Source organism: Pseudopodoces humilis, chromosome 7, assembly GCF_049639895.1.
Source record: "Pseudopodoces humilis isolate 2021_Gansu_Grassland_sample_001 chromosome 7, ASM4963989v1, whole genome shotgun sequence".
NCBI classification, from domain to species: Eukaryota; Metazoa; Chordata; class Aves; order Passeriformes; family Paridae; genus Pseudopodoces; species Pseudopodoces humilis.
In genome coordinates, this window is record NC_142206.1 from 54,889,480 (window position 1) to 54,901,627 (window position 12,148).

The following is a 12,148-nucleotide window of genomic DNA, read 5'->3' on the forward strand; positions in this document are numbered from 1 at the left end:
AGCCCTTCAGTGAAGCTGTGGCTTCCTCCCAAACTGTATAGCACAGTTTGTCTGCACTAGGCTGGGAAGGAGGAGGCAATTTCTTCATGTGGTTCACCAGTGCTGCAGTGCAGGGACCAGCTCAGCTCAAATTTAGCTGCAAGGTCACCAGGAGGCTTCAGCAGCTAAAGCGAAGTTGCCTTTGCTACTGTTTAAATCCAAATTGCCTCCTGTGTACCACCAGCACTTAAAACATACACAGCTCTCTGCTGCTCAGGTGGTTCCCCTGGCCCCCTGTTGTCTTTGACTGTTGTGAGAATTGCAGACCCGGGGCAGGGTTCAAAGCTGAGACCAAACTTGTTATTCTGCCAAGAGAGTCCTTGGAGGCCCCGTGACCCTGCTGTGATCAGCACTAGAGGTGCAAAGCAGAAGTTTAGGGAGATACCCAGAAGATGAGACCAGTGTGGCTGTGGTTGTGCTAAACCAAGGTCAGCTGCAGCCTGCTCAGGGAGGGGTTTATTGGTGCCAAAGTGCACAAATGTTTCACAATAACTGCCAGCTCTGAGATAAAGTGGTTTATTGCCTTGTTTCCTTGCAAATGCCACGCCTGTCAAGCTGCCTTTTGTATTTTTCTTTCCAAGCAATAAAGGTGACTGCACTTCTGACTTGCAAGTAGAACATTTTACTCGGCTCCCACTTGCTTGCAGAAAAGTAGGGGAGGAGGAGGAGCAGTGTCTCTGCTGTTTTTTTGGAGTGCCACTGAAGGGTTCAACCATAAGTCAGCTGATACAGAGGGATGTTCCCAGCTGCTAGAGGAAGACACCTGCAATATGGTGTTTCTGCTCTGTGCAAAATGCCAGGCTCCAGAGCATGATGCTGAATGGCAGAATCACAAACCCAGGATTGCTCGGACCTGGGTGAGGGTTTCTTTGGCTTTGTAGTGCTGCTGTGTGGGACATGCCACAGTCCCACACAATAGTCAGGAGAGCAAATTCAGAACTGTCTCACTGTTGGGAATACTCCTGGCAGTGCCCACTGCTAGAGCAGTTTTTGAGATCTTGCAGGAGTGTGAAGGACAAAGCACTGATGGGAGCCTGTGAGGACAGATCAGGAGCCATAAGCTTTGGTGTTTTCAGGTAGTGGCTGAAAACATTCTAAAGGCTTATAATGAGGCTTCCTCTGAACAGGAGTGGATATCAGCATGATTTCAGCAGGGCCAGCATCTGGCAGGCCACTTGAGTTACGCCCTAAATGCCACAGTGCATCAGTGTTGCTGCCTTACATTATCACAATAGCCAAGAACAGTTTCCATCTGGCAGGCCACTTGAGTTACGCCCTAAATGCCACAGTGCATCAGTGTTGCTGCCTTACATTATCACAATAGCCAAGAACAGTTTCCATGAGCAGGGCTTTCTGCTGGCAGTGCTGAGATGTGGAGTGGGATCCTAAACAGTTCAGCTTGGGGGGCTTGTTATGAATGCCAGCAATATAAACTGATGTGAGTTCAATGAACAGACACCTCATCTTTGGTAGTGGACCAGATTCAGCACTGCCACACCTGCTTCCCAGAGTCAGAGTGTTGTTGAAACTGTGCTGAATTAATAACTTTGGTTTGATGCAAAGAAGCTTCTGGAAAATGCCTGAAAATCAGTGTAAATGATGCTAAGCACTCTGAATTTTGTGAGTGCTTATCAAACAACTTTATATTAAATATTCTAGGAAAGGACATAGTGATGAGAAATAGCTACCGTGGCTATAATAGTAATATATTGAAACATCTGATAAAAGAGATTATGTGACTAAGAAAAGTTTTCTCTGTGTGCCTGTCTCTTATGCTGCTCTGGCTTATGCAGTGTTGTATGCCATTCTGCATTATAATACTAAATATTTATATCTATTCCAAAAAAGTGGGGAAAAATGCAGGAAGAATAAGTACTGATACTGGAATCACTCTTGAGTGTTCAATGCTGTACCAGAAGCATTGTTTGGGACCAGTGTATGGCACAGCATTTCTCAACAACCTTAAATGAACTGCTTTTTAAATTACTTTTATTAAGAAGCTTGGTTAAAGTTTAAATAAGGAGTATCCTCTTACAAGTTAAGGTGGAGCCTTCGATTTAAACCCTAATCTACATGGTCTGTCCTTTCAGGTTCAGTGCTGCCTTGGATGTTTGCCAGGGAGGCTTTCCATTTCCCCAGTGCATGTTTGGGGTGGTTTTGTTTTTCTAGCCTCAGCTGTATAGTTTATGATAAGATAGATTCTTGGCATACAGGGCTGAGTACTGCTACAAATTAAGCAAATTAAAAAAAACCGAAATCAAACAGATCAAAAGAAAGAGTTCAGCAAGGGTGAAACCTTCATGATTCCTGTTTACCAAAGCCTTGGGTTGTTTGGGATGCCTTGCTTTGTGGGTTTGTAGGTTTTGCAGGACCTAGCTTTCTGCAGAGTTCATCCATCAAACTTAAACCTCAGCTGCTGCAAACACAGTCAGGTTGGGTCATCCAAAATCACTGGCTACTTCTGAGAATTTTAGCCCTGCATATAAAATTCTTTTGGTGGGTGTTTTTAAGGAAATTTGATAAGGATGTAACAAAAACTAAAGAGCCTGATTAAGTTTGTTAAGTTGTTGTGTAACATACTCAGTGTGAATGTTGGTACACAAGAGGAAATGCTTACAGGTGTGATGGAATAGAAAATGTGAGAACAGAACAGGTCATGTACAAAAATCTCCAGTGATGGTGGAGCAGGTGCTGTCCTTACCTTGTTTTCAGCTGGTTGTGCTGAGACCTGCTCACTGTAGGAACATCTCATTCCCTTCTGACACTTTCACTGCTGCAAGCAGTCTAACTTACTGTTTCTGCAATTGATGAAAGGAAGCTTATTAGCCAAACATTTTGGCTGTTGTGGCCCTGCACCATAATATCTCTCTCCTGCTGCCTATGTATAACCCAAGTGCTACTGCATAGTGTGGGGAGCCTGGACTTTGGATGGCACATGGTTTCCGCACAAGGAGCTGTGTGCTTTGCCAACCAAAGAGCCTCTTGGGCTGGATGTTCAGCCCTTTCCCAGAGGGCTCAGGATTTCACTCAGCACAGTCTGGTTTGGAGTAACTGGGGAGCTGCCTGAGGCCACCTCAGCAGAACTGGCTGGTGACCAGGATCTCCAAGGGCTTCAGTGCATGATGGGGGGGTGGGCACTGAGTGCTGGTCCTCAGGAATGCGCTTTTGGGAATGTCAACCCCAAATAACCCCAAACCCCGTGTTCTCTTTGATACTTGCTGTCACAGTCATTCACTAGCATTGATCTCTTTGTTTCTGTTTTAACACAGATTGCTCGTAGATCTTTTCGGCTGGCATATCCATCTCAGGTGCACTTTCCATCCCATTGTTTTTGTATCTCTGTCTCGTCACTGTTATTTTCTTCCCCTTCTTTTAAAGTTTTTGTCAGTAAACCCAGCAGGAGTAATTGTCTTGTCATTTCTGTTCTTCCTGTTAATTAGTTGCATTTTTAGTGGTTTTGTGTTGCTTTTTCATCTCCTTCATGTGTTACTAAATGGTTTCTGATTAATTTGAGTGTGTCTTTAATGTTGCATTGATATATTAAGACGTAAGATATGGGAAAACAGGGTCCTTTTGAGTCTTACCTAAATGCAAAAAATACAAAGATATACTTTTCCATACATGCTCAAGACTCAAAATTTTAAAGTAGAATAGCCCCACAGAGTTTTGTGGTATGACTCCAGTGGGTAGGCAGTTGCAGGATTGGGGTCTAGTAATTTGCTTATGAGCCCATACCTGTCTGAACAAGACTTAAATGAATCAGTGTTCCTCTCGGGCTTGCCTGAAAATCTGCAATATCTGCAGTGAATGCCTGTGAGCTTAATTTCCCTACTAATTTTTAATGACTCATTATTTCCAAGTTGGTGCAGCACATTCCAGAAGCAAGTCTGAACTACCAGAAAGTGCCTCCGGGATCAGTGGAACTGAAGGATTTTGACCAAAACATGAACGATAACAGAGAAGAGGATCCCTCAAGAAAAACAAGGACAAGAAACCGTGAGGAGGCAGGTCACCTTTTTCTTTACTTTATATATGACATTGCTTTGAGCTGCTTGTATGTATGCTTGTTCTTTATAAGCTGCCAAAGGAGGCTACTCCAAAAAAAAACCCCACACTTCTCAACAGCCCTGATGTGTGGGTAAAGAAACAGTGTTTAAAAGGAAAAAAGAGGAACAGAACCACCCCTCTTGCCAGTAGTGACTGGAAATTTCCTCTCTTGTGTAAAATGCCAGTAAAACCTGAGGCTTGGTCACCGGTTTTTGGGAATGTCAGAGCCTTCTTTAGGCTATTTCACTGCCATCGTAGAGAAGAACTCAAACATCTCAACTTGGGAATCTGAAGCACTGATAGTTTAATGGCACCTTACTGTTCTGCAGCTGGCATCCTGGTTAGAGCTGCTGATGGAGCAGCAGTGGCAGGATCTGGACCTTAGGAGGGGTGTGTGTGACTGGGCTTGCTGCTGTGGCACAGCTGGCTTGCTGTGCCCTGCAGTCTGTGAGCATTGCTCCCTCCAGCGTTTGCAATTTGATGTCATTCTTCTGGGCTGAGAGAGCAGGGTAACCTGCAAATCACTAGGGTGATGCTGAAGGCTGAGAATGCCTGGCCTGCACTTGAGGCTGGGGATGGTGTTGGGATGAGGGGTGTAGTGGGGTGATGGTGCCAGGAGGAGGAGGAGGAGAAAGCTGCTGATCCAGCACTGGCTGTCACTCCTGCTTGCCTTCTGCCTGCCAGCTGTGGTGGGAAGGAAGAGCTGGGGCAGAGGCTTCAGGGAGGCAGTGCAGGCAGGAGGGGAGAGCTGGCTCCAGCACAGCCACTCTGGAGGTGGAGTGTGACTCACACAGGGGACCGTGGGCTGAGCCACTGGTACTGATACTGTCCTGTGACTGCTTTGAAGCAATCCCTTCCTCTCCTGTAGAGAAGTGCCAAGGCTGGAAAAAAGGTGCAGCTTCAGAGGGCCCCCAGCTTGATGTGGGCTTTCTTGGCAGAAGCCTGCAGGCTCTGCTAAGCCACAGCACTTGGAATATCTAGGGTTTGATAGTGTTTTGTTTTACTTTTAATAAAGCAGAATGTAACATGCTGGGATACCTGGCTGTGAAGGTGGTTTGAACTCATATGTGTCACATTAGGTAGTTTCAGTGAGACTGCTTCTTAGGCTTCTTGCATTGTGATTTGACTTCTTGGGGTTTTTTTTGTGAGGTGTGGAAAGTCCCAAGTGCTGTTCTTTCAGAAATGCTTAAATGCTTATGTTAGTGCAAACAGCTGTGTCTCTGTCTCTAGAAAAAGTCTGAACAAGTTAGTATTGGCCTTTTTGCCAAAGTGCTGCAATAAAGCTGCACATCATCTTAATCTCCCTTGAACTTCAGCTATCATCCACACAAACAAAGATGTTTCAGTGAAGATCATTTACTGTACTAAAAGTTCCTGTTTCGTAATATGCTGCTTTTGCTAAAAGTTCTCCAATTTGTCCCCATATTTTAGGTAATCTTCGACAATTTGATGTTGAACCCAGTATCCCAGTTATCACATACAATCCGTGAAAACACGGAAAACCTCGCTGAAAAAATGAAGTAAGTAACTTCTTGTCCCCAGCCTGAAATACTGACTTGCTGGTGAGTTTGTTGACTTGCTACTTGTGGAAGATATTGTACTGTTGTCTTGGAAAGTTTTGTAATCAGGATGCAGGGAATGTAGATGTAGGAAATTGTGTGTGTAGTGAACCAGAGGTAATATGATTATTTGCTATCACTTTTCCTCATATCTTTGGTCTTTGGAATTTTAACGGCTGGATTTGTAATGCCTGTTGATGCTGTGGCTTTGAAATTCTGCCAGTGCAGGAGATACAGCAGAAAATTAGTGGATTGTCTCTTCTTTCCTTTTCTGTACCAAGGCTCCTGTAAATATGCAGGTTACCAAGCTTGTGAAATATTTTCAAAGTTTGTTGTTGCTCTAGAGACATCAGCTAGGGAAGGACTTTGGATTGTTCCTAAATCAGCTGAAAGGAGCTTTGTCCAGCTGCTAATCCACTAATCTCTTTTGTTGCCACATCTTGTGATAATTAAGCCTTTTAAACAAGCAGTTTTTTGATGGCAGTTTTAAGATCTGCTCTACTTTTTGTGTTACAGGATTCTGTTTCAAAACTCAGAAAGGACCTGGGAGGAGATGGAGGCCAAAATCAATTCAGAAAATGAAGTGCCAATTCTGAAGACGTCAAACAAAGTAAGTCTATGCAAACAAGTGAAATACTAAAGACTTAGGTCCATGAAAGCTTTGTAAGAAACCAAACCAGCAACCTCAACCCTTCTTAAATCCATTTCTGAAATTTCTGGTCCATTTTCATGTGTTGAACTCCTAGGTTTCGTTGCTGTTTGAAGTGTGATCATGTGAGTTCCTTCTGTGGTTTTGTTTCACCAAACTCTTTCCCAGTTCCTTTGCAATTGATCTTCAAAGACTGGGTCTCTTAACAGATGTTGAAGTTCAGGATCATTAGGCCTCATTTAAACATTTACTTAAGGGTCACCTACCATGTGGTTGCCACAGCTTCAGTTGCAGACAGGTGTTTGTCATGAAAGTTTGTTTTGTTCACCTGTAACTGTTTGATATTAGGGTAGTAAAAATCTACCTCAGGGTGAATTCACTCAGGTGATTCAGCCTCAAGATGGTGATTGTGCTCTCATGACCTTCCATTGTCCTTGAAGGGGATTGTCAGTAAGGATTTAAGTACGGTAGTGAACCCAGCAAATATTATTAATGCTAAACAACCTTGTGCCAAGACCTGTGTAGCTTGGTGCTGCAGCAGTGTAAATGTGGACAAGTGACTTGTCTGGTCTAGGAGCTGAGTTTACAAATATCTCTGTGTATTTCATATTAAAAAGGAGTCTTTGTACAGGTGTAGCATTTCATATCTAAAAGCTACAGTGGCTATGAATGGGTGGTGTAGTAGCACTCGGTGACAGGATGCAGAGCAGGCTTCCCATACACTGACCAAATGCACCTCAATGCAACTTTTCTGTTAAATGAGAAAACTTGGGCCTGACTTTGCATCTTCTTGATCAGATAAGGCAGAAGCAGTAAGATTAGATTCCTGTGTCAGTTGAGTACTTTGTTGCTTAATTTTCTATTCTGATGCTTTTGTTTCTAGGAAATCAGTTCTATCCTGAAGGAGCTCAGGCGAGTTCAGAAACAGCTTGAAGGTTGGTCATCTGAAATACTCCTGTTGTCTCTCAAATACCAGTAAAACTGCACAAAATAAAGTGATATTGGCCTGATTTATCAATGAAAGCTGGGAAAGGATGCGGAAGTACAGGTTGTTACCACAGTGCTCTCTGATGAGTGCATAGGGAATTAACAGTAGATCTATCTTATACTGCCAGGTTTTAGGAAAATTTTTGACTATTGAAATGTAGCAGCTGTTGCTGTGGAAATGCTTTGTTTGTGGTATTTAGCGTATTCACATAAGATAAACTGGTGCAGGAGTGTTCTGATGAAATAATATTTAGCAGCTCTTCCAGCTAATAAGCTATGCTATGCTTTTTTGACTTGAATTTTGCACATGATATCTGCATTAGGAAAATACAAGCTCTTACATCATCTAAAAGTGTAATAAAAGCATGTAAAAACATCCAGACATAATTTTGGGCTCCAGATAAAAGCTTGCCATTTGGCTGCTGTAGTTTGTCTTTTCCAATTTAACCAGAAAGTTTAGAGTCCACATCTCTGCTGTCTGGGAGTGATTTTGCTTGTTAAAACTCTTTAGACCTGAAGGTACTAATGAGGAAAATAACCTGACTAAAATGAACAACAGTACTGCTTACGATTCTACTGCCTTCAAAATGAGGGCAGCAAACTTCTGTTTAGAAAATTTGGTGCTAATGTGTTTTTATTACTTTTTTCTCTTCCAGTCATAAATGCTATCATTGACCCTACTGGAAACTTGGATATAGTTGCCAGTAACAAAGCATCTTCTGCTGCTAAACAATCTACAGCCACTAAAGTCAGGACTGCTAACAATTCTGGGTCCACACTGGAGACTTTGTCCCTAGCACAGATGAGAAACTACGCTCAGAAATCGAACTGTGGGTCTTCTAGCTTACAAGATTCGAATTTCATTCCAGATGGAGAGAAATATGTGATCTGATACAGTATTTTGTATTGCTGTTATACTGTAATCTACTGTCGCATTAGTATTGTGTATGAGTGGTTTGTGGACAGTTTGTGTGGAGCAGTTGTTTAGATTGCTAACATGTTGCACAAAAAAGAAAAATCTATGCTGTGAGGGTGAATGGAAAGTCTGTGTATGCCTTTTAAACAAGACTAGCACTGTGGAGCAGCACATACTCAGCACAGAGGCAAACTGATTTTTACAAAATTACTCATTCTTCCAGTGTGCCATAAGAAAACAGGCTTTGCATATTTTCCATTCAGTATGCTGAGGCTAAAGTGTTCTTGCACTGGCCTGTTTATAACTATTCAGTTGTAATTCAGTTGTAATGAGGCTCAATTTGAAAAAATACCCCACACCTTTTTGGTACTATATTTGTTTGGGTTTTATTTGATTGAATTTTTTTGAAGTGTACAAGTGAAGCATTACAACTCTGTTGGAATCAACTTGCAAATCCAACAGAACAATAACAACAGAGGTTGTGCAATATCATGGGTTTCTGAGAGAAACCCTTACTGCAGTTGTGTAAAATTTCCTTTAAGCAGTCATAAAAAGGCAACCACACTGAAGTTGTGCATCTGTTTTTCAGTCCAGAAACCAAAACAAGACAGAATAAACCCTTCTGTTTTTTCTCTTGGGAAAGTGTAAAAGTTAATAATGGTATGAATGTAAAGACTACTGATCAGCTACTATTTTTGATAACATTTCAGACCCAAAGTTTGGGGTAGGTACAAAAAGTTCGATTTTACAATTTAGCTTGCCAAATTTTCATGATTTTGGTACAAATGCTGTCTTTAAGCTGCTTTTCTTTTTTAATTTAAATATACAGTCTTTTCATAATGAGCTACAAATGCTCTTGGCTGGGCCAAAGACTAAGATGTTTGTAATTACCCAATTGCAAAGAAAACCATCTGTTCCAATGGCTCATGGAATAAACTTAATTACACAGTTGCTGTGAACCAGTGCAATCACTTGACAGCACTGAAAAAATAATGGCTTCAATGTAGCTCCACCTTTATGGCTAGTTCTGTTATGAATTTTTTTTTTTTCAATGCAAAAGTGCTTGCAAAGACCACCATTGTGGTGTTCTCTAGAAACTGTTCATCAGTGTCAAGCACTTGGTACATTTGGGATTTTTGTCTCTGGATTTAATTTTTGGTCTGTTCTAATCCTAGAAACACTAAGGGTTGTGTACAGTTGTTTGAGCAATTTCTTACTTAACAAAAGTTGGGGGTTTATATTCTGTCTTTGTGTTAAACTGCAAAACACTAAGCAATTTTTGTTGCTTTAAGAGTGTAAGTTTTGGTTTTGAGGGGATCTCTTTCAGATGTTTTTGCTCCCAGGTTTTTTTTTTTTTTTGTCTTGTATCGATTCCTTTTTCATTCTTCCAGGTCAACAAATAGTAATCAGGTAAAGAAATTATTTTCTAGCTGTGGAGGATACATTTACTGGGAAAGGTGAGCAGATGAGTTCCACTTTGCCCTCATACAGTATGTAGTTTAAGCAGTGAAAATGGTTTCCCAAGCTTGACTGCTTCTTGTGTGCTGACTCTATATTTTGGGGTGAGTAGTGGATTCCTTAGTTAGCTTCAGTAGTTACCTGAGCTTTTCTGCTAGTATGTTGTAACAGTGGGAACCTGTTAAAATAATTTAAATAAATAGGGATGCTCACAAAATGTTTAACCTTACTAGTGAAGAAGGTGATTGCTTTCCTGGTGAAGCCAGTGAGAGCTTTCCATCAGTTTCAGCAGAGACAAGATCGGTCCCAAAATGGGAGTATGTCAACATGCCATTACTTTATTTTTGAGCCTGCAAGATGCTGGCTGGTAAATAGTAGGTGCAGATATCCTTCAGAGATTTCCAGTAGACTTTAAGCTCATCTGCTTGTGTGGAGATGCCCTTCCATGAAGAAATCTGCTGGACTTCACATAGATGAATGCAGAATAAAAAGAATTTGCCCTTGATGTTGTTCTGCCTGTAATATATGCACTATCTGAATGTGTTAATTCAGTCGTTGATTCTGATCTGTCTTTTCTTGAAATACCTGACTGTGTCCTTGGTGAATATCCTAAGTGGTGGTATCGTTCCTGACATATGAGACACAATTTTTCAAGCCCTTCTTAGTCGGGTTTGAACTGACCAGGTGCTACCCCAACTCACTAGGAGCTGAAGGACCTTCACAGATAAGGTGTTGCTGTTAGTTTCAGTTTTGCTGTAGAGACAAGTGAATTACTAAGATGTACATCTGACTTCTCTGATTATTTGTTATTTCCACATCTTCATGGCTATGCGCAAGTGGATTCTGTTTCTCTCCAATGTGTCCTTGATGGGACTTCTGTTTACTTTCACTTGAAAATTGCTTGATTCTTCTTTGATTCTTGAACACATCAGGGAGGGATTTTCTCCCTTGGTTGCTCTGTTCTGAACTAGAGAGTGAGCCCACAGACACCTTGCATCAATTAAATCAACCTGCAAAATATGGTACCTCTTCAGGTGACTAATGAGGATGCAACAATCAGTGTCTCTTGATAATTTGGAAATGAGTGTGTGAAGGCAGGGAGGATGCACAGCTTGATTTGTTTTATTTGTGACTCAGCCAAACTGTAAAATGCTCATTCTTGGATCTTTGCATTTGAAAAGGTTTAGCTAGTCAACAATGAAACGCAACATATTTTTTTTTTGTGTTCACTGCTTCTGAAGTACTGTGGTTTGCACTTGTCTGCTCCAGATAAGCCAAAGAGCTATCCACTCCTTTGCTGATTGTTGGTTCTTACAAGCAGTACTGTCTGCAACCATGGAAACATGCCTATGTGACTCCAATGTGAACCTGACCCATGGGTACTGGTGTATTTGGGAGGCCCAGGATCAGTGCACGAGATTCCTGCTGGCTTCCATGAGCTGTGGATGGGCCCTGCTTTGAGCTTGGCAGGGGTGATGCTGCTCTGTGTGTCACGCCCATGCCACCTTGCTTTCATGTGTTTTGTGTCTGACTAAAGCAATGTAACAAAGGGTGGGATTTTCCAAGTCTTGGGGAAGCAAGTGCTCAGGTCCTTTTGGGTTTTCCATATGCTTTGGGTGCCTGATGCCCTGAGCACCTTCCAAAATCCCAGCCCTCAGCTCTTCCACTATACTTGAAAACTTTTCAGTTCGACGCTTTCAAATGTAAAATCCTGTTAATCTGTTCTGATGGCGTGAATGTAAATTCCTGTGAGGGTGTGTAGGAGCTTTGGGAGGGAGGACCCAGCTGGATCTGTGGTGGTGTCATGTTGTGGTCATGCTCCAGGAGGAAAGAACGTCTGCATCATCTTTGAGTGTTTTAGTAAAGGTACAATTAGTGGAATGTTTACATACAGCCTACTGACAAAAAAGGAGACAAAAAAAAAAGATAAAAAAGTGTAAAGTATTTAAGTGCAAGATTCTACTAGATTTTTCTTGTTTTGCAGATCACACTAGCTATTTTTGAAGTTGGTAAATGTGTATAACTTTTGCAAAGACCAGACAGAACTACCTGTTCACTTTCAATGTGCCCCGTGCTGAATTGTGCCTATTTCACTCTCTGCTGTTGTTATGCTGCTGATTCTGCTGTTCTGAACTGTTCACTGGATCATTCCATTTGCATGCAACACAAATGCAAGCTGAGCTGTCTGAGAGTAAAGCTGAAACACGTTTGTATAACTTGAATCAATTAATGACTCTTTTCCACACCCTCTTGAAATGCTGTGTATAATTTTGATTTGTTTCTTCTGCCATGATTTCTTTCCACTTTTGGTTTGTTGTTTTGGTTTTTTTTTTTGAACAGTAATTTATTTTTGTTTGGATTATAGGCAATATCTGTACATTTTGTTTCAAGGTGATATTGTGGATGTCTTTAAAAAACCAAATTGTTATTTTATATAATTTTATCATAAAGTTGCTCTAATAAATCATTCTTTTATCATGTGACAGTAATGCT

General features: G+C 41.5%; 1 protein-coding gene across 7 annotated transcripts in view; it reads left to right on the forward strand.

The window, feature by feature from the left end:
• Positions 1-12,144, forward strand: part of CEP170B (centrosomal protein 170B) — a 58,194-nt gene extending 46,050 nt beyond the window's left edge. For 4 of the 7 annotated variants that reach the window (XM_014249958.2, XM_014249962.2, XM_014249964.2 and 1 more), the window contains 5 exons: positions 3,900-4,043; positions 5,518-5,606; positions 6,162-6,255; positions 7,178-7,229; positions 7,938-12,144. In XM_014249958.2, coding sequence (XP_014105433.2) covers positions 3,900-4,043; positions 5,518-5,606; positions 6,162-6,255; positions 7,178-7,229; positions 7,938-8,173 — 615 coding nt within the window. In that variant the 3' untranslated portion in view covers positions 8,174-12,144. Of the gene's footprint in view, positions 1-3,308; positions 3,348-3,899; positions 4,044-5,517; positions 5,607-6,161; positions 6,256-7,177; positions 7,230-7,937 lie in introns of all 7 variants that reach the window. The other 3 variants (XM_014249957.2, XM_014249961.2, XM_014249960.2) reach the window with 1 other exon arrangement.
• The last annotated feature ends 4 nt before the right edge of the window (positions 12,145-12,148 follow it).